This window comes from Copidosoma floridanum, unplaced genomic scaffold (assembly GCF_036245765.1).
Source record: "Copidosoma floridanum isolate Cflo_tuat_1 unplaced genomic scaffold, Cflo_Japanese_pri ptg000005l, whole genome shotgun sequence".
Taxonomy (NCBI): domain Eukaryota; kingdom Metazoa; phylum Arthropoda; class Insecta; order Hymenoptera; family Encyrtidae; genus Copidosoma; species Copidosoma floridanum.
The window spans coordinates 12502928-12526868 of NW_028321882.1; the positions used below are offsets into that span (position 1 = coordinate 12502928).

General features: G+C 35.3%; 1 protein-coding gene across 1 annotated transcript in view; it reads right to left on the reverse strand.

Moving 5' to 3' along the window:
* The window catches only part of phr6-4 ((6-4)-photolyase), an 880148-nt gene that overhangs the window by 320112 nt on the left and 536095 nt on the right, over positions 1-23941 (reverse strand). Inside the window, exon 6 of the mRNA XM_089598123.1 lies at positions 20262-20429. Coding sequence (XP_089454249.1) covers positions 20262-20429 — 168 coding nt within the window. The remainder of the gene's footprint in view (positions 1-20261; positions 20430-23941) is intronic.

Sequence of the window (23941 nt, forward strand, 5' to 3'; positions counted from 1 at the left end):
ACTGTAAGGTGTTAACATACTTTTGCAGAGCTTTAGGTGACAGTAGCCCAGCGGTCTTTGTCAAGGGTGTCTCAAATATCTAATTCTTTCTGAATCCCACAAGTTTGTCAGCGTACATAATGATTGTTGCTAAATTTTAGCGGGTTTTTCATTCAATTTTTCTAATTTCGATTTCCAATTCGATAATATCGTCAATTTTGAGAATGACTATGTGACTAAGAAATTGGTTGAGGTAAGTATATTTGTATACATAGAGGCCTATTGCAAGGACAAGAGCTCTTGTGTGTTTTTTCGCTCCAATTTTTTTTTGGAGGATCTTGACCCTTCATCTGTGCCTTGATGGTACTTGACCTTGAGACAGTAGTTAAGAATCACTGTTTGGGCGTCACTTGCAATTTTTTTTATCTCTCTCTTTCGTTCTATTTTTAATACAGCTTTGATACAAGGCCTGCCTTAATTCCTTTACTACCTTAGTTATATGGATACAGACTTAGTTCACACAGACAAGTAACACTCGTACTATTTTAATAATTCTTATTTTAAAGTCGTCTATTCAGGTTCAATAATATCTAGAACGTGCACATGCATGTGTTGTGTCACACGTAATTGAGCAACTTGGTCAGGCGCGAGTAGATTTGGGTTAGGCAACAATGCTACTACGGCTATGGGTATGGGTCTGTGGTGACAAGGCTGTAATATTTTATATTCGCGCTTGTTAAATAATAAATTCTGATCAGTTTGGGTTAAGGCGGTGCTCTTAACCATTCTTTAATTTAAAATTTACTTATTTATTGTTACTTTCTTTTGAAATAACTATGCCATCTGTAAAAATCACGTTCTGTGCTTACCTGCTCTCTGATTCATTATTAAAAATAAAATGAAATAAAAAAAGTATAAAAAGGCATTGCGTAGAGCTGGCCAGCCTACTCAATTAAATGCACAGGGACTTGGTTTACTTGATACACCTCTACGCAACTGAATGCACTAGAGTTGCGTCACTTTAGAGTCAAATCTAGTAGCCTGCTTGCACCACTGTTGCATTTTTGTTAAGCTCGTTATTATTAATTTCGAGAAAAAAAAAGAAACTTGTTTATTTTTCTTTCCTTAATTTTTTAATACAAGAAATAAATTGATTTACTTTACTTATTTCTAACAGTTTTTTTTTTAAATACTTTTTGCTTTCTATGATAACTATTTTCTAATTATTCTCAAATTATTTTGAAAGTTTATTTTCACTTTTTTGAGTTTTTCTATTTCTCACTTGAATTTGCACTTGTACTATAACTCACATACTACTTTCCCGGCGTCACTAAGCATTCTGGTTGTTTATAAGTGGATACTCTTTCGTACCTCAGCTGCTGTAGGTGGTCAGAGAAAGATATTCACTGCTGCAATACCACTTCTATTTCGTGATTAGCAGCTGTTACAATCTTTAGATAGTCAGAGTTTTAAACATTGGGATCGTGTGACGTCCCTCTTAATGATGGTTGATATATCGCTCTTGGAGGTGACGTTGTGGGTAAAATAAACTCGCTGATGATTTTGAGCTGACAAGGTCATTTATTGCGATTACTTAATTTCATTGCAACACTCTCTGCCTTTTGCCAAAGTGGCACTGGTAAATCTGGATTCCTCTTGGATGGTTCCTGAGATTTTCCTCACATTTGGTAGGCCCCAAGTAATTTCGTGTTTTATTTTTTTAGGTTCTACCTATGTTGCTTCTTCATTCATCGAGTAATTCATTTTTTATCTGCTTTGGACGGCACCTATTTAATCCACCTTTTAGCAGTTTCAGTAAGTTGAAGGCTCACTTGATGAGGACGAAGAAGAATAAAGAAGAAAAAAAAACTTTGAATTTACATACATACATACAAACAAAAATAAAAGTGGTCAGCTAATCGACTTTTCTTTGTCCCAAATCCTTTTTTATTTATATTATAAAAATTTTTTTTTGGAGTTTTTACTCCCTCTGTTGTACTAAGTGCTCTACGTTGTTGCTACTGCAACCCTAACACTATCTATCACTCCGGATCCTCAAAAAATATTATCTGTTATGTCGAAGACGATAACAGAATAATTTTTTTATGCAAGTCGAAGCTTTTGCTCAATAGCCTGGGGACATGACAGGAAGGATTGAAGACGGAGCACTGGGGTAAGAACAGCGTAGATGATTGTAGAAAGGTTAGCTAGCCACTTGGCCATTGGCATTTACGTCAGTGGCACGTAACTGACTATTCATTTGATTGTAGCTTCATCTCTTTTTAAGGAGGCTAGAGTCGTCCGCTCACCAGCATTTTTCACTAGCGATACACAACATATAGCTTCAAAGATGGGGTTTTTTAAAAAAAGCTAGTTGCTTGGCCGGTGGCATTTACACCAACTGGCACACAACGTACCGATGATACTTGAATCAGTTAAATAAAGGCTAGTTGCCTGGCCATTGGCGTTTGTATCAACCGGTATACATTTGAGAGTTAGTATTCTAATTGATTCTTTCATTTATTAAAATTTTTTTAGAAAGAAGACAAGGGGAAAAAGAAAAAAAAGGTACACAATGCTCAGCCTTGTTGATAGTTAATAAAGTTTTTTTTTTTTATTTTCATATAGAAGTGTACAAAGCAATTATTAATGAGTACATGTTTTACAAAAAATATTGTGCAGGATCCAGAGGGTAATGCTTTTACTCTTCTCGATTAATGGAGTCAAAAATTGATAAAAAAATGTTAAGGACGTGTGGTTAACAGGAAGGAGACGGTTGGGGACAAGAAGAATCATGTGGTCATGAGTTTTATTTAACTTGAAATACAAAAAAAAAAATCTCGCATCAACCTTCACCTATATCGTAGTCAAAAACAAATTACTCTTTCATGCTTCATGCATACTTGCTTCGTGCTCTGCTTGATTTCCCCTCGTAAATCTTCCCAACCATGATTTCTTCGTGGAACTAGCTACCCACTCACTTTTCCATTTACCTCGTCGCTCGCCGAGTTAGTACTGACGCAATGATGCGGATTTTATAGAATACATTTTATCTATTAACATAATATTATTTTTCAGCTGAACGGTTGAAGACGATAAAAGTGCAGATAAATAAAGAATTTAGTCGTATTGCGAAATAGAAGATTGTAATAGTATTAAAATGGTTATAAAATTAGACGAATAAATTTTATGGGTAAATGCACCTGTCACCTGACGGTGTAGGTTGACCAGGGACATATATAAGGGGGTTGGATCCTCATCAATAAGCTCGAAGGCATTAAGGTGGTTACTATGGCGTGGTGACAAATGAGGCATCTACGCATCGTCCCAATGTCAGTACATCTTCTCCACATGTGGCATACTATGTTGGCCAGTCTTAGCCCTTAGCTTCAACCATCTGCTTACATTCTTAGACATTCCTTAAATACTAGCTCTCGCATTAAGGATTAAGGCGTGAGAAAATGTTTAGACCGTGCCACTAACACTTCTACCATTAATTTGGTCGCCTACAATCTTACCTTATATTAGATTAGAGCGCTTTATGTACTTTTTCGTCAACTAATTGTCATGACTCTTAGCACATTTTCTGCAAAGTAAATCTTTTTAATACAGCACGTACGGCACTATAAAATTCACTTAAAAGTTCACGTTAAATATTTAAGGAAAATTTAAATTAAAAAAAGAACTAAAACAGTTATTTTTTACGTTTTTTTTTAGATATTCTTAGATTTTTATTAGTGATCACCATGCAAGAAAACTTTTGGAAGTCTCAGTCTTTGTTGAGTAATAAGAAATTAAACTGTAACAAAAAACTTCATTTTCATGTCTTACACTTTTAATAATATTTTTTCCAATATCAAGGATACAGCCTACAGTAATTTGAGCATAATAAAATAATAATTTGCTTATGTATTCAGAGCTTGGTATGGTTGTTTTCTTACTTATCTCATTGTTAATATTTTGTGATGATATTAAATATTATTTCTAAAATTTAAATTATTTGAAGGAGGTTAATACGCAGAGTAAACAGTTCAGGTTATTTATATTGAGTATTCTAAATCTGATTTTCAGACTAATTAGTTTTATGAAATAAATAGTGACAAGTGGAGTTGTCTGTACTATAAGTTATCAGTATTGCATGCTGATTTTATATAATTCAAAAGTCTGTCATTACACTAAAAGAAAGTTGCAGTTATCTTTAATTTTTTAATAGACTTTACTGCTTACATTTTTTTTGTTAATACATTAATGTATATCATAAGCATTAAATTAGCAGAAACCATTATTAGTCTAATAGCTTTTATGATTGATTAGTAAGTCAATCAAACAACATCATAAGTACATCAGTTCATGCAAACAAGATTATAAAAAAACTGCGAAAATTTATCTCCAGATGGATTATTATTAATTTTTGGTTTTGCGAGCAGAACATGAAGGGTTAAAGAGCAAGGCGCTACTAGTATGTATGTATATACCACGCTTCTTGATTAACAGGCAGGATTTCTTTAAAGTACTGATCTTCAAAGTTTCAGACTAAAGACGTATCCTACAGTTTAGTATACATAGGGTTAGATTTTCCATAAACCCCAAAAATCCATAAACCAGTGGCCAGTTCGTGCTTGGGTACTCAAATATGAAGTTATACTTCGATAAAATTATATGGCTAACAATATAATTTTGAGTATAAAAATACATTCTACGAAACAATATTGTGTATGAATGTGGCACAATTAGCGTGGGAATAAGTATACGTACGTTGATTGGGTATGGTTTTAATTATTATTTAATGAGTTAACGATTATAAACAAAACATCATGGCAAAAAACAATAGAACTTATATAAGCTGGCCAGTACAAGACTGCACTTTCATCGAATCTTCCGAAAGTTTCAAAACAACTTCATACTGCCTACGCTGACAACATCTGTAACGTCACGCTCACATTTGTCACATACAATCCCACACTTATTCCTAGTCCATATTTAATACCCAAAATATAATTGTCCATAGAAAATCAAAAAAAACCATCCCGTAATTTAGCTTTCTTTAATAGGGTACAATTACATGCCAGTTAATGAGACGTTCAACACATGTAGGTTTTTTTGATAAATATTGTTCAAACGTCAAACGTACATTCAAATAGCATAAAAAATACTCACAAAAATTGCAGTTTGTTTGATTGTACCATTATTTTGTGTATGTTTGAATTCAAAAAATTGAAATTTAACATGTATCTTATGAAAAAAGTCACGTTAGATGGCATTTATATGATTTGTAGGAATCTCCTATTATTTTGGATACAAAAAATCAATTTAAAATAAATCTATCGGATTTTCAAATAGACGCTGAAGTTAGTTTTGAAATTAAATTAGAAAGAGGAGATAAAGTGTGCGTAAAAGCTTGCCTGTAAGTTCATTTATATGAGACAAACAATTTCTGGCTTTACTGCTAACATTAGAGATCCTCTCCCTTATCTGAACTTTTTTCCTACTAACTATGTGAAGAACGTTCTTAAGTCTAAAAATCACTTTTATCACGAATTAAAAAATCGTAAAAGAACAAAACACAATAAAAATTAATTATTTTATTTGTACAGTGCAAAAAATTTTTTTTTTAATTCTGAAAATTTGGAAAAAGTGTGAAAAATTGTGTAATTAATGTTTTATTTTAAAAGTAACAAATTGATGATAAGTGAATAACTGTTTTTATAACATAATATGAGTTGCTCTGCTATTACATAATAATTTCGAAATTTTCGAAACATGTACGTGAGAAATATATTTCATGTAATAAATTATCTATTTATTTAACATGCAATTGAATGAAATAAAAATAATACACAGTAGATAAAAATTTACGCTAAAAATAAGCCATGAACTGTACGACAAAATAAGGTAATTGAGTTTCTCATACCAGGGACGTTCATAGTAGAGTAGGTAAGGGCCTTGACCAGTGTGCATAAGGTCCGGGGTTCGAATGTCTTAAAAAACTGTTTTTTTTTTTTTTTTTTCGTTTTTTTTTTTATCATTGAATTGGTTTGAAGAAAAAAAAAATTATTACATAAAAATTAAAACTGTGTGGCATGGTGATGTGATGTGGCGTCATGTAGTGTAGAGAAAACTTGAAGTACGTCACGAGGGCGGAGGTGAAGGGGGAGAATCAAGTAAAATTTATTCAAAAGGTATGAGCTTAACTCATTTGAGTCTACGATCCGTAGAGACTGCTTGAATCTACTAATCTTTTTTTGTACAAAATTACGCTAACTTTGCTCTTTTGTATCTAGCTTATTAGTTGTAATCACTTAATATCGAATAAATTGCAATGGTGATTCTATATGTATACGACGTTGGTACATTTTCAATGGATTACTTTAAAGTACTACAAGTAAAAAACTCAGTTACACTGATAATTATTTTTTAATTTGATTTCAACGGTTATTATACATTTTAATTAAAAGGTTTGTCTACTGATGAAAAACAACAAGGACGTTTAAAAAACTACTTAAATCTATTTATTAAATTGTTAGAAATAGAGTGTCAAAATTTCAGATACATCGACAACATAAATTTAAAAAAAATTAGATTTCAAGTTTTATTTTTTAACATGGATTCTTATAGAAACGACAAATTATTTTACAGTTAAAGTTCTGTATCATTATTTCTAGCGATAAGATAGTAATCGAAAATATACAAAATATAAGCGTATTACATAATAAAAAGATTGACATCAGAAATTTTGAACTGTATGACTTTATTAAGTATTGTTACGTACGATATGCTAGGCATATCATACTAACTCCCCCTGGTGACCACGAAGCTACCCTATCAAGAGGGTACCGACGGGAGGGGAACGAGGTAATATAAGGCCCGGCAAGCTTCAAAATCGGGAGAACGAAGGGAATACTCGGGTAGACAGGCAGAACGAAGGGAAGACTCGCACAGACAGGGAAAGCGAAGAGAACACTCGGAGAGATCGGGCAATTAATCGGAAACACACACACGCGTCTTTGCCTTATAATTAAGTATCTTGAATAAAGGTCTTTAAGGTTCCAAGGTTTTGATCGTTCTCGCGAAGCCCCTCCTTACCTTTCGGTTTACCCACGTAACAGTTTTGGTGCTAGGTGTGGGGTTTGGTAAGAGTCAAAATTTTTTTTTTGCACGCCGAGAAGCACACATAGTGCAGTGCCGCAAGAATACAACGATTAAAAATCGGGGAGCCGAGAAGCCGATCAAAAAGGACAGGAGCAGTCATATTCTGCAAGCAACGGTGACAGCAACCCGCAGGAAAACAGAACTAGGACACCAACTGCCGATAATCACAGGATCAAGGATCAAGGAGACAAGCGGCGAGCGCTGAAAAGAGATGATTTTCAAAATCTTATTTCTACTGGTGTGCATATCAACGAGAACGTAAGTCCATTTATAATAAAAATAATTTTATACCTTACTCCCCGGGGAAAAGAGGGAAGGCACTTATTAGGTGAAAATAAAGTCGTAGAAAATTTTTGTTTCTGGATTTATACTTATTATCACGTCCGCTCTCCGTGTTTGGCGTTTTTTTTTCTCACTCTTAGAACCCGAAGAGAAATCGTGCGAGACAACAGACTTAAACAAACAGCAGATTAGGAAAATTTGGGCATATCAAACATAAAACAGAGGGAATTTATAAGTAGGCTTCCTCAGATATAGAAAATATCCGAAAATAATAATATAATAATAATAACCGGCCCCCATGTACACCACTAATTTCATTATTATAATTCTTATTAACAAAACAGACCACAGATATTCCCAAAATAATATTTCTTCCTAGTTATCACTAAACAAAGAAAGGGCCAAAATCAAAGAGAGCTAGTAAAAGACGAACGCTGCTCTTTTATTTTCTTATCTCGCCTGTCACTACTCTTTCCACCCCATTATTGTTAAGCTGTGACACAGGTCATTAAATGCAGTCTCGTTGCTAGGAGAATAAATAAACCTCATCAGAACCAAAAAAGAGGATACAACAAATAGAAATACATATATAGAAGAGAAAAGAAAAAAAAATAAAATAAAAGGAAAAAAAATGATTCATCTACGTGACACTATCCATGAGTCAGAGAGTGATAGCGAAGGCCCAAGTAATAATATGACGGCAGACTTGTACAGGCTAGAGCCCAATAGTAAACAAAAAAAGGAAAATATAACGGAACGAATGTTGGAATTGGAGCTGAAACCCGAGGGGTGCGAGAAACTAGATGCCCTGGACGAAGAAACAAAAGCGATAGTCATGAGTTTATTTTCAAAGATAAAAGCAAAACTAAAAAGAGCAGAGGAAGTGAAAGTGCCACATAAGTCAAACACTGAGAGCAGCCGAAATCTGTCACCGACGATAAGGGATCAAAGGGACATATTGTGTGACACAAACGCAAACACAGGACGTATAAATAAAGAAATGGACCCTCTTTCTGGCGAACGAGTCTTCGGGCAAAGCTCAAGAGAAACTGAAGAAATACGTGGAACTCGAAAAAATAAAACAAATATGTTGTCAACACAATGGAGCATGCCAGAGGAACAAGAGCGGCCGATTCACGTTACACCCCGTCACGAATATCAAGGCACAAGAAACTCCGGGACGAGAGACTCACATGCTCAACAGCTGTGGGACGGATTAAGGGATACGAACAAAGAACCTGGAAAAATAAAGGAATTCGTGTCTATGGTAGCAGAACCATCGTTGACTAATATTTACACAAACTGGACCGAGTTTAATGAACATAGGGATAGGGACAATATAGCACAACCCATGGGCCTATATACAAAAAATATGCAAGCTACGGGTAATCATAACCATCCACGCAGACCGCAGAATTTACAACAAAACATTCTGCCCACGCTCAGCCACATGGCAAATAGCATCCCGTTCTTCGACGGCGACCCAATCAATCTGCCGCTATTCGAAAGAATGGTAAGAATGACTGCTCAAATGATCGGTCCAGAATATGAATTATTTTTCCTTGGAACCATTGCAAGTAGACTAAAGGGAAAAGCAGCTAAGCATTTCGCGCCTAGATTGGCTTTATTCGGCACGGTCCAGGAATTTCTTCGGGAAGTTTCGAACAGATATGGGAGTATATATAATTCGGACACCTTAATGGCACAATTGAAGATAATCAGACAGCAAAATCGGGAATCGATAGAAGATTACGGCGGAAGGGTACAACAATTATATAATAGGCTCACGATGCTGCACGATTCGAATCCAAGCTTACTGCCGATTTAAAAGCAGGTCCTAAAGGAAGGCGTGGAGGCAGTAGCAGTCAAACAATTTAGATATGGATTGCACCCAACATACAGGTGCAAAATCACAAGCTTAAATTCGAGGACTCTCTGTGAAGCAATCATAGAGGCATTAAAAATAGAGAGTGACCTCAGTCTACGGCACGCATTACCAGTAAGTGCACTGCCTGCATACGATAAGGCAACAACCGAGCGAGGGCCACTAGTAAACCTAGCAAGTAAAGAGGATAACACAACAGAAATCACTAACGGGGCACAAGGGAACGCAGCAAACGTAAAACGCTGTATATATTGCGACGGCCGAACCAGGCATTCAGTCGAGGAATGCCGAAAATAACTAGCAGTAATCAAGGACAGAGAAACTTCGCGAGACAACGGAAGAGAGTTAAAAGGAAATTGCAGTTATTGTCAGAGACCAGGACACTACGCGAGAGACTGTCGTTTACGTATGCAAGACATAGATGAAGAGGAAAGACGGCGAAACGAGGGAAATAACCAACCCGTGAATAATACCCATACCAACAGAAATGCCTATGATTATAGGGGTAAAATGATAACTTTAATAACAATAATTACAATAATTACAACAGGGGCTATAATAATGGCCCAGTGGAACAACATAACAGGAATAATTATTACAATTATAGGAATAATAACTACAATAATAGAAATAACGATTACAATAATAGAAATAACAACTACTATGACAGATATCATTACAATAACAGGTATAATAACTACAACCCTACAGGGAGCAATTATTACACCAACCGCGGCTACAGTGACCAGTATAATAACAACAACAGGGAATCAATCAACCGTTATGGGAACGACTATAAAAATCAAGACAGTAGGGACGGCTATAATAGGGACCTAATTAGGCAAGAGCCGCCACGGGATAGGGGCCCACAGCATCGAGAAAATAACGCATACGGCCATGACAATAGGAGGGACGTACCGGCAGCTTTAAACTTACAAGATGTTCGGCGTGCTCCCCAAACGTCGGGCATCAACTAGAGAAAGAGATAGAGAAAAGTGTGTCCAGTGAGGAAGAATGCGTGAGAGAGAGGCCGCGAAAGACGGAGAAAGAGATAGTAGAGAAGAAGACGCACAACGACAGTCCAAGTACTTACACAGTGCAAGAAAAAATAGAAAGTAATACGGCACAGCAGGATACCACTCCAATAGAACGGAGCGGAAAACACACAAGAAAAGGCAGGAGAGACCGCAAGAAAAGTAATCGGACAAAGGCACCGGACACACATGTAGATAATGATGAACCCAAGCTTTCAGAGCGCGACGAAGAAATAGAGCAGCTTCCCAAGATAACTATAAAACTCGCGAGAACAGGGCATAGGCCACCATCGGTCCAGTTACAGGGACCACAGTTAAAAAATGGAAAGGCGACTTTTTATGCGGATACAGGCGCAGAGATTTCGATTGTGAAGGTTAATTTTTTAAGCAAAGACATGCTAATAGACAGTAGGTATCAAGAAGCTATCATTGGCGTGACTCACGGAGCACGCAAAACGTTGGGCACAGTACAGGCCCAGTTGCACGGCTTAGAGTGCACATTACATGTAGTCCGCCATGACTTCCCAATTGACGCGGAAGGAATCATAGGATGGGATATTTTTAAGCGATACCCGGGCCAAATAAGCGCCGCCGAGAATACGATTTAATTAGATAGCGTAGAGATACCACTGGTAAGGCCGGAGTGTTTTAAAATACCTGCGAGATCGAGGCAAGTAATTTATGCGCGAATAAGAAAAAGCAAAAATAATTTAGAAAATGGCTGGATACTCCTCCAAGAAATGGAGGAAGGAATATTGTTCGGGAACTTTATAGCCAGAAATGTTAATGGTAAAATAGTCGCAGAGTGCATTAATACAAGTAACGAAATAAAATACGTGCCTGTTCCGAAAGTAGAGCTGCTAGAATATGAGGAAATTCACCGGAAGCGCGCAGAAGACGTCGAAGGGGACGACGTCAAAAGCTTGGGGGAAGCAATGATAAGATTATTTAATAAAGAAAAAAGAGATGACGAGAAAAAAATTGAAATTTTTACAAAAAACGAAGGGGAGCTAGAGAAACAAAAACGGGTAGATAAAATAATGCAACTCGTAGACACAGCTGGTTGCAACAAGGAAGAAATAGAACATGTGAGAAATCTGATCGAGTCAAACCCTTATGTATTTGGCCTCAACGGTGAGCCTCTCAAGGCCACACACCTTATAAAACACCGAATTATAACGACGTCGGATAAACCCATCGTAGCAAAAAGATTGAGGTATCCACCAGCAATAAGGGATCAAATGAAAGTCGAAATTAAAAAAATGCTTGAACAAGGGATAATTGAACCCTCCACCTTCCCGTATAACTCAAATACATGGATAGTAGCAAAACAACCGGGGCCAAACAATAAAAAAAAAGTAAGAGTAGTCACAGACTTTCGACTACTAAACGAAGTCACAGTAGGGTCATGTTGCCCGCTACCGTTTCAGAGTGACATTTTAGAGAATCTAGCATCAGCACGTTACATCACGGTAGTGGACCTCAAATCCGGATTTTTTCAGGTAAAAATACACGAAGATGATGCACATAAAACCGCATTTTCGGGCCCAGACTGGCACTACCAATACAAAAGGATGCCTATGGGGTGCAAGGACTCACCAAACACATTTCTAAGGGCTATCGCACTAGCACTAGCAGGATTACAGGGCCATGAAATAGAAGTTTATCTCGACGACATAATGGTATTTGCCCCTGACCTTGAGGAACACGGGAAACGATTTACGAAATTGCTAAAACGGCTCGCAGCCACCAACCTCACGATAGAGCCCAAGAAATGTCAATTCTTAAAAAGAGAGGCAAAAGTGCTCGGTCACATTGTAGGCAATGGACAGATAATGACTGACCCAAAGAAACTTGAGGCAGCTAGAAATTACCCTCAACCAACAAATGCAAAAAAGATAAAACAATTTCTAGGATTCGTAGGCTATTACAGACGATTTATTAAGAATTATGCACGAATTGCCCAACCCCTATCAAATCTCCTAAAAACGGGCACGAAATTCGAATGGGGCGATCAGCAAGAGCAGGCATTTAAAACTTTTGTGAATACATTGTGCAGCGGACCTGTACTCATCGCCCCGGATTTAGAAAAACCTTTTATCGTTACGATGGATGCATCGGATTACGCGATTGGAGCAATTTTGAGTCAAGGAGAGATTGGAAAAGATAGACCGTGTGAGTACGCGTCTCGCTGTCTCAAAGGGAGCGAACTCCGCTACCCGACGTACGACAAAAAACTTTTGGCAATTGTATTTGCAAAAGAGCAATTTAGGCCATACCTATACGGACGGAAATTTACGGTAGTTACAGACCACGAGCCGCTTAAACACTTTCATTCATCTAAAAAACCAGACATTCGTTTCAATAGGCTCAAAGCGGAATTAAGAGGGTATGAGTTCGAAGTCATATACCGCCCAGGTATAAACAACAGACCACCCAACGCATTATCACGAAACCCAATATTACAAGAAGGGGAAGTGAATCCCGAACGGCCACGCCAAGAGCTATATCAGCTAGCGGACGAACAAGAGAATGAAGAACTGGCTGATAGCAGCGGACCACCGGCGCGCATATATAAAGTACGGGCAACTCTTAAGAAAAGAATTTAAGGTAATCCGAAGAAAATAAAAATCCGATGCACTGACTCAGAAAACTCGAACGTCGTAATACAGAAAAAGAAACGATGTCAGGAAGAAAATATTGAAAAAAATTCAGATATGGGAACAGAAGGTCAAGAAAACGGCGATGCGGACTCTGAATTAGAGGAGCCTAGCAAAAGGTATTCGCCGCTGCTGCAAGCACTACGGAATCAAAACGAGTTGAAATACATAAATAGAAATACATACATACAAATAGTTTGAAAAACATTGGAATAATAAGGGACCTCGCGATTCTAGACATAAACCAATGGATGTATTTGATCGAGCAGCTAGAGGAAATTTTCAAGGAAATGAATATTATAATTACTTTGTACACAAACACGCTTGTTGTGCCACCGGTAGATCAACGATTCAAAGTTATTAAAGAGTACCATGAGTCAACGGTGGAAGGACATAGGGGGATCAACAAAACTTATAATAGGATAGCAAAGGATTTTTACTGGAGAAACATGAGACCTGAAGTTAGGCAATTTGTGGCGAGATGCGAATCGTGCCAAACGAAAAAACTGGTAAGAGTAAAAACCAAACAGGCGATGCTTATTACTGACACACCGAGCAGACCATTTGAGAAAATTTCAATAGATTGTTATGGACCAATAAATAAGCCTTCAGACCATGGTAACACGCATATATTGTCAATCCAGGACTGGCTGACAAAATACATAGTATTAGCGCCGGTACAGCGAGCAACGGCGCAAGAGACGGTAAAAGCTCTCTTAAACTACTTTATGGCATATTTTGAAGCCCCAGAAAAATTATTATCAGATAGGGGGACACTCTTTATGAACAGAACAATGAAAGAGTTCGCAAGATTGTTCAAAATTGATAAAATCGGCAGCACAGCATTCCACCCACAGAGTAATGGAGCAATAGAAAGAATGCACCATGTGCTATGCAAGTATCTCAAGACGTACGTCGACAAAAACGAAAAATGGGATGAATTAATACCTTTATGCATGCTCACATATAATACATCTGAGCATGAGAGCACGGGGTACACTCCGTACGAGTTACTTTTCGGACAGAGAGCACGTATCCCTTCGAGCTTTAAAAGGGTAGAAACAGACCAAACGTATAGCAAATACTTTGAGAAAATCACGGATACCCTCAAACAAATGCGAACAATAGCAGCACTGCAACAGGTACAAAGCAAGTATAGATCCAAATATTACTACGACAGGAAACTTGACACCAAATTTTTTATGGAAGGAGAAATGGCGTACGTATTAAAAGAGCCATCAAAAGGCAAATATGATTCGCTATACGAGGGCCCGTATGAAATTACAGGTATCAATTATATTAACAAAAACGAAAAATTACAGAGAGGTGACGAAATAAGAGTATCGCATGTAGATAAGATCAAAAAAGCATGCATGGTAAAGGCACCGCCAGAAAATGCGAACAGGGTGAAGAACACGGAAGTTCGGAATTAAATATTTGACTTCACTTAAATTTTCGCGGCCCCCGGACGCGGCACGGAAATATTTCAGGGAAAGAGTGGGATCAATTAGGTTTACGATAAAACTTTTTTCGCGGCCCCGGATGCGCCGCAAACTAGATATTCACATACGTTAGACTTAGATTTGCAAAAAAAAAACCACTACTATAATGAATAGGTACGCATGAACAAAGCATTAATAATATTAATCAATTGTAATTTGATGTAATGTGAATGAAAAAAAAGCAAAGCGAATGAGGAGCGCGTGTGGCACTCTCTAGTGAGTAGACGTACTCAATAGGAGTAGAATTAACTCACAGGCCAAATGTACAAATTACGCATGGTAAAGACAAATAAAAAGGAAAAAACAGACGTATAAGCTGACATATACTTGTAAATTAAAATAATTTTATTCTTGATTACCCGATTGACTTCATTATTGTGAAAAAAAAAAAAAAAAATAAAAAAAAAAAAAAAAAAATTTTAGCAATTATTGTTAGGTAGAGAGGAGCATGGAGGAATGATAAAAAAAAATAAATAAAACAATTTCAGAAAAAATAAAACTATTTTTTAAAAAGGCCCACGAGCCCACGTCGAGTATGAGAGATTAAACCTCCTCTTCTTACTTTCTGCTATTGTTCTCCATTAGAAACAATCCCACTCCTACCATCATGATATACTGATAACCACAACACCTGAAACGCCACACATAATCGTAACGGGATATAGAATTCACTACCATGTCTAAATTAACGAATAGCCCGTTCGTCAAACTGTTCACCTCGAAGTAAGCATAATTTTGCAAAAAACTACATGGACCAGTACTTAATCGTTCATGTAAGGGAGACTAAAAATAATGCACCCAGATCACCGCTCGACGATCAAGAGGAATAATCGACCACATTCAGTGTGCGGAAGTGTGTCTGAGAACTTGGCCATCGAAGGACAACGTTACTAGGTCATTATTCAAACAGGGTCGTCGATATTGGAGAGAAGGCATACTAATCTACAACCCGCATGCTTAACTGAAAAAAAAATAGAAGACGCTTGCAATCACATAAGCTGTCACTTACACAACTACATTGCGCGGTAGTGTACGCAAGCTGCTCCTGCTTTTGCAAGAAAGAAAAAAATTAAATTGCATCCATAAGGACCACACAAGGAGATTCTACTGGCGCAAAAAGAAAAAAATCACGCTGTGACGCCAGTAGAGTTAAAGCTCAGCTTTGAGAACTCAGTCACCACGCAAACACCTTAAAAAAGCACACTTTCTCTAGACATTAAAGAGGGAATATGAAAGCTTAGTTGTTGTAAAAAAAAAAAAAAAAAAAAAAAAAGAATATCGAAAAAGCAGCGAACTAACTCAGCAAATACGTCTACGGCGTCAAGAGTGGTTCTTGACAAAAAAAATACCCTTATAAATCCTTTCCTAAATCTGACCACATAAGAAAAGAGATTAGAGGAGTATGAGGAAAACATTATATAAAAAAATGTATGGGTGAAAAGTATTAGAAATATGTACGATACGGGTCAAAACTTTACTGCCAGCAAATGATTTTTTTTTTAATTCATACCTTCAAGCTTGTCTCAACCAAAAAAATATACAAGTGAAATGTAAGGCAACCAATCGTCAAACTATTTGACTCTACAGTGTTCTTGAATATGTTATATGACCCGTCAGGCAAAATGGAGCGCATTATATTATATCCGACTATTTACAAACTCAATAAGCGACTTATATGCGCACGTAGAGCCGACGCGAAATAAAAGATAACGTAATGAAACATGTTTACGATAAAGATTTTTTTTCAACTAGGAGAAAAATACCCACATTGACAAAGACACTAAAATAAATTACAATAATTGTACAAAAAAAAAGAAAAGAAAGAGAATTAGAAGATGTACGTCTATTATTATATACTTTATATGTGAGGAGACAGCCACACTCGCAGCTCAACGCTAACCAAATAAAGGGAAAACATATGAGAAAGGGTAAGGTACAAACGGTAATACATTCAAATAAATACCTATCGATGAAGTATAAGTAGTGTTAGGACAAGTATTTACCACAGAAATTAGGGTTAGTAACTAACAGCTAACAGCTTTATATATTACAGGATTAATGAATTTGGCATGGGGCTTCTTTTTTTTATGTATAAGTGCCTTCTCTATCGGGGGGGCCCTACTACTGATATGTTATAGAATGTTCACAGGAAAACAAAAGGTTCAAGAAGAAGCACGAGAATTGGCAGTAATTTAAACCACACCGACAGTAGAACTCAGAGCAGAAAGGTGACTGCGATCCTCTAGACGGATACTAGAATTGTCGGTGACCAAAATTAGAATTCGTGAGCCTCGGGGATGAGCGCCGGGAGTTGCTCGACTATATCGGAGGGCGCAGTCCGAAGGATGAAACTATTAAACTAGGAAAGAATTTTTTTTTTTTGTATGTAGTATCGAAAAAATCACTGTAAGTCAAAAAAAAAAAAAAAAAAAAAAAACTGGTAGTTGTAGCGATAATAATAATAATAATAGTAATGTTATGAGGACAATAACAACAAATACCATTTTAATAATGAAAAAATAAGAATGAGCGCCGGGAGTCGCTCGGCTATACCGAGGAGCACAGTCCGTAGGACAATAAAATTTTTTTTTCTTTTGATGATAAGGTTGTACGAAATTTTTTTTCTCTCTTTTTTGATAAATAAGCGCAAGTAAAAAAAAAAAAAAAAAAAAAAACCACATTGTAAAACCACACTCAATGTAAAGTAGTCGTAAACAGAAGCCCGCTTCGCGGCAATTCCATATATAATTGTAATGTAAGGCAAAGCGCATACAAAAACAATATTGTTATACACTTAGCACAGGATGAGAGGAGACTGAATGATTGTGAGAGAAAAAATATATATGTAAAGGGAACAGTGGTTCTCTAAAAGAATGGAAGAATGAGTGTAGGATTCTAAACTACATTAACAACACAAACAACAGAATACAATACAGCACACACATGCACACTCGCAACAATTCCACAAGCTCAGTACCGCCAACATCAGAAAGCCAGCGTCGTCGAGGGCGACGACGTCGCGGCCTTGGACGTGTTACGTACGATATGCTAGGCATATCATACTAACTCTCCCTGGTGACCACGAAGCTACCCTATCAAGAGGGTACCGACGGGAGGGGAACGAGGTAATATAAGGCCCGGCAAGCTTCAAAATCGGGAGAACGAAGGGAATACTCGGGCAGACAGGCAGAACGAAGGGAAGACTCGCACAGACAGGGAAAGCGAAGAGAACACTCGGAGAGATCGGGCAATTAATCGGGAACACACACACGCGTCTTTGCCTTATAATTAAGTATTTTGAATAAAGGTCTTGAAGGTTCCAAGGTTTTGATCGTTCTCGCGAAGCACCTCCTTACCTTTCGGTTTACCCACGTAACAGTATCGAAACAATTTTGTTAATTACTGTTAACTAGAAAATTACTTTATCTTAAAGTTCTTGTTGAAATCAAATAGTAGAAGAAATATAAAAATTAATGTAATAGGAAATAATTTTTATGACGGTTTTAAATAAAGTAAATATGCTAAAAGTTGATTGAAAAAGTATTAAAAAATAAGAAAATAAGATTATTAGTCATCGAACATACATTGTATTTAAATAATTAACATTTAGTGCTTTTTTTTGCATATTAAATCACATTTTTCTTTATATACTCTCTGACAGTATTGACAATTTTCTTTGTTTTAAAGACGCAAGGTTTTTTACTCTCTTTTCGCTTTATTAATACCGTCAAGTGATTATCTTCTTTTTCGAGAGCTTTTACGATGAGACCATAAGTAACATTAGTTTTTGCCAATCTTTAAAGCATTCTCTCACACACTGTACCCTTAAGGTAAGTAAAAAGCATAATTTCTTTTATTTCTTCGTTCTCTTTTATAAAAGTAATAAAATTAGTTGGGCTTTTATAATTATACTCTAGGTCGTTATATATACGATACTAACAAATTTCTTATTCTTATGTTACTTTTCATTGCTTTTTACCTTTTAATTATTAGGTAATTTTTCATGGAACCAATGAAAAATATCAGTGAATCCTTTCATAATATAATGTTTTAACGGAACTTATAAAACAAGCAAGTATTTTTTTTTCTAAATAGGTGAAAATGAAAATAATAATGAAAAAATATTAATTGTTGAATAATAAAAATAGTTATGCTCCAAAATTACCTAGTGTGTTATATTATTATGTCTGTAATAAATTTAATCATTAAGTAATAATTCTTATTATTCACAAATATAAGATCGTTATATTTGGTTTCTGGATGGTGTGCAAAAAAAAAAAACATACATTTATCTAATAATAATTTATTTTTTCATAAATGAGACATCAATCTTGAGCGGCTGTTCGAGGTTCTAAGAATACAATAAAGGAGCTGGTGAGGGTGCTTAGAAGATCGAGGTGGCACACGCACAATTTCTCTTAGTTAAAACAATAGACTGATTAAAAATATCCCCGTTTGTATTGTACAGCAGGCTGTAAGGTTTGGGGAAGGATCTTAGCTTACCTTACTTAGAATAATCATGTAGTATAATAAGATATGTTTGTATTTATATAAATACACGTCAAAGACGGCATGGTCACTTGGGTCTTATAAGCATTATCTTTATTATTATAACTATTGTTACTCTTGATAATTTTATTATAATTGTTCTTATTACTATTATCAGTATAGTTATTATTATTGCTGAAAATAGGTATAAAACTCACTAACCACGTTATCTATTTTGAGTAAGTTTTGAAAAATAAGAAAGAAAATGTCGGAAAGCAGTATGAAATATGCTTATGACTATTAGAAATCTTAGTTGGCAAGTAGCAAATATATTGTACACTGTCTTAAGATGTTGGACAGTTCTTGGATTGTTTTACAAATCAACGTTACAGTAACAGTCTGCCGTATCTGTCACTAATATTCCAAAAAAAAACTGTTAGGCTTCAAAACGAGACTGTGTTAGCTCTTGGAAAGATCCTCATTTTGGCAGATTTTTTCAAACCCACCCTTCTCTTTAATTGCTATACAGTTTAGTCTGACACTCTTTCCCCAGGTTTAAAAAAGAGTAAACGTTTTTTCTATTGTTCTATTAAAATAGTTAGGACATACTTTTTAAAATAATTTTCAGTTTCTCTTTGTTTCTTAAAAATTTTTTATCCGACATAGAAACACGTGTATCTAACATAAGACAATGTTTTATGTCAACACATTTGCTTGTTTACTACATGGCAGACATTTAACGCTTCTGCAACCATTAACACTCTATAATATATGCTATAATGATTGATGAAGACTGCTTGTTTTTCCTAAGCGAGACTTATGGAAGTTAACTGCAAATTGTATGCATAGCCTTGTATTTGAGCAGGATCAGGCACCGTAATGCCAAGTGATACGTATGGCATTAAAAGGGAGTATTAGTTGCAGTTCAGTTACACTACTCCTTCTTTAGTGCTATGTACTTTTTTTTGTATGGTTTGCCTAAAAAATAGTTTTTCCGTGGGTAGTTTAAGTTATTGGGTAAGTAACTAAGTACGTATCTTTCTTGTGACTAAAAACAAAGCTATAATTTTGATACATCGCCAGTTGGGTCGCAATAGTAATTGTCTAAGAAATACAGGACTGAACTTCATGATACGCGTTTTTTATTAGCATTAATCACTCTTTCATACGATTTGCAAGCATTTATAAAACATCGCGAAGTGGGCTCAAATCAAAAGCTCACTATACTTCGTATTACCTTTTCCTAAACAGTTATATAACTTTAATAAGAAAAAAAACTCACGTTCGCCCATTTGGCAACGGCCTCGATATTCTTGTCCCAAGGTATCTGCAGGCATATGGGATTGCCATGCATCCGGTCGAAGTTTGGATTCTTTGTGGCTGCGCAGTAGAAAAACTCACGCCACAGCAACTGGCCATGTAGTGACAGTGGTGGTACAGCCTTTTTAATCTGTGTAAACAAGTCCACTTAGAAGAGTTATTTATGGTATTTGTTGTCAGATACACAAAACTTAATATTTTGACTACTTAAGCTCACATAATTAATTGTGGGCTAAGCCTTGTACTTAATTATATTTCTAATTATAGAGATTACTATGTGGCTTCATAAAAAAAAAGCTCAAATCATTGACACCGTAAAAAAATTTTAAAAATTTAAGTCAAAATTTTGTGGAATCTTCCCTTTTGCCGCATTTCAAGCTTGGTGGGCCACAGTGTCACATTTTAATTTTTTTCATTTAAAAATCAATAACTTTCGAAAAAAAAACATATCGCAATATCCATGTTTTAAAGTTAAAAATAATTGTATGTATAAAAGTAGAAAAATATAGAAAAACTGATTCAAAAACTTTTTAGGCTGGAAAACTTGTGGAAACTCGGATTTTTTAAAAATCTAGTGTTTGAGCAGTGCAATTTTGTAATCTTACAAGATTTTTGTTTAAAAAAAAAGTCTACTACACAGTAACATACACGCTCATCAAAAGCAAAACTAAAATTGTCTATTAGCATTTTAATTGTGAGGTTACCAATACATTTAAGTTAATTAAATAGGCAAATAGTCACCAAACTGACGCTATTATTCATTTGAATTCTTGTACTTATAAATGTGTATTAGCGCTATATAAAATGTTACAAAAACTTAGCAGAACTTAACTTTCTCCAGCGGCCAAGCCACCTAAGTCAAGCCACCACCGCAGATGCGTGTATAAAAAGCTCCGCAGGGACACGGACCGATCACTCTGTTTCTGCCTTACGCAGCTGGTCCAACCCCAGATATCAGGGTGGCTCTTCAAAGCAGCGTGTACATATTTAATGTTTAAATAAATTGATATATCTATATATTTTCTTTAAACTTTGTATTATTCTTTATTTCACTCTTGGTTTTGACAAAGTATAGCAATAGGTGAGATGACGACGAGGCTAGTGCAATCTCTTAGCTCTCCCTTACCATTGCTCACTTTCTTGGATCACTCGGGTAATGAGCCTATCCTCAAGGCATTATGAACCAGAGTATATAAACAAATCCTCTAGATAGAGAATTGGTGGATCAGCGAATCTTTGGGGCAATATGAACTGAAGCTATCCCGAGACATCAAGGAACTATAGTGCCCAGTACTGTTCGAAGAGAGTTAACTTTTCTACTATTGTTCAATTAAAAGGCAAATAATACATCCGAGATGTCAGCAACTACTGGTCAGGGGTAATATGAACCTGACTGTGTACCTACATGCTCTTAGTAAGGTATCTCGTGCTACGTATTAGGGGCATTGTGAATCCCGCTTCGTACCCACAAGCTCCCTACTTTACTCCTTGTTCCTTACAATGCTGCCTTCATACTAACCCTTGTATGAGTATGATTTATCACCAAACGGACTTTATGTTGTTATATATATATATCATTAGGGCTCCGCCCCCCTGCGCAATCCGCGTGCCAACCCCCCATTTTATTGTGTTATAAGTGTAATTTTTTTAAAATAAGGTTTGTAATAATGTTTTTTAAAGCCTTAAAAGATAATAAAATTGATTGTTAGTATGAAAATAATATGTTAAAGTATATTTGACAAAATTCGGAAGACTATGTCGTATTTCAAAAATACTTGGAAATAAATTTTCTATGCTGGGGAATGATTACTGGTCTGCTTTTATACAAATATGAAGAACAAGCTGCTGATTTCAAATAAAAGTGGTAAAGATTATATAGACAGAGAGATGTGCTCTTGACTTTTTGTTGGTATGCTTTATTATTTCTTCTAGTAGCTCCCTTTTTCAAATGAGCTGTCTATCCTGTATGTGTCAATGGATATTTCTAAGCTCTTACAACTATATATGTCCCCTGCGTGCTCTGTGCACCAACCCCTATAATTGCAAATTATATTTACGAAGTATGGAAAAAAACCCGAATTATAATAATTGTTACTTAAAATTTATATATGTAATAAATGTATATTGATCATAATTAATTACATGAATTTTTAACAGTAACTTTTTATTTTTCCCGGACTAATGCCTAATTTTTATATATTTAAAACGACAACGTATTAAAAGATTTTAAATGTCGTCAAAAATTACAAAATAACGATATTGTTAAAATTACAAATCAATTTTGTTTTAACCGTATCGTTAGTTAATTGTTTTTTTTCTTTTAAATTTTTATAACCAAAATTTTGTCCCAAAGGTATTGCTACTATTCTGCTCCCAAAGGGAATGACCATTTACAGAACTTTCAGACTTCCTTTAGACTTAAGCACTATAGAAAGTGCATTCTTCCAATTTGAGCTAGTTAAACAAAAATTACGTAATGAAACAGTAATCATTTTCGATGAAGCTTCAATGATACCAAAAAAAAGCGTTAGAAATCGTTGATAGGACTTTAAAAGATTTATCTAGTAGTAATAAACCTTTTGAAAATAAAATAATAATTTTAGGTGAAGACTTTTGTCCCATCCTTCCAGTAGTAAAAAACGGAAGCAAAATTACTATTGTTCAAGAAACCATGAAATTTTTCAATTTTTGGCCTTTATTTAATATTTTTTATATAAAAAATAATATACGTTCAATTGATGAAAAAATTTTCTTTATTGCTACTGGATATAGGAGAAGGCTAAATTAAAACTTTTATAATTCCTCAGACATGGAAAACAAATGATGTATGTTCTCAAAACTCTTATAATGATGATGATTTTTTCATAAGTAAAGCTATTATAACATCTCACAATGAATACAATCACTTTTTACACAAAAAAATTTTAAATTATATGGTAGGAGCATTAGTTACGTAGTATAGTATTGATAAAGCAACTCACAAAGGAGTAAATAAATCAGACAATAATATTTATATTAATTTCCCTATATAATATTTAAATAGAATTAAAGAAGGTCTTCCTTCACATGAATTGAATTTTAAAATTGACGCTATTGTTATGTTAATACGAAACTTTAACATATCTGAAGGACTTCGCAACGGTACAAGATTATGAATTACAAAATTATTCAAATACAACATCTAAGCTGAAATAATCACAGGTGAAAAAAAAGGAAATAAAGTCTCTATTTCAAAAATATCACTAAAAACAAACAATTCTTCTTCGCTACCGTTTATATTGTACAGAAAACAACTTCCATTTATCTTAGCTTTTTCTATGACTAATAATAAATCTCAAGGTCAAAGTTTTGATGACTTAGGATTATACCTTAGAAAACCATTTTTTTTTTATGTGCAATTATATGTTGCATTGTCTAGATGTAGAAACCCAAAAGAAATTTTCATCTAAATTGAATCAGAAAATAAATTTTAAATTAAAAATATTGTTCGGAATGAAATTTTAGAGTAATAAAAAAACTATTCTATAGTTCATTACTATTTTTATATTTTCTTGCAAATTTTCTCTTCTATCAAAAAAGCAATTTTCAGTACCGTCCAGTACCCAGATTTATGTAATCATAAGCAATCCGTTTTTTGTTTTA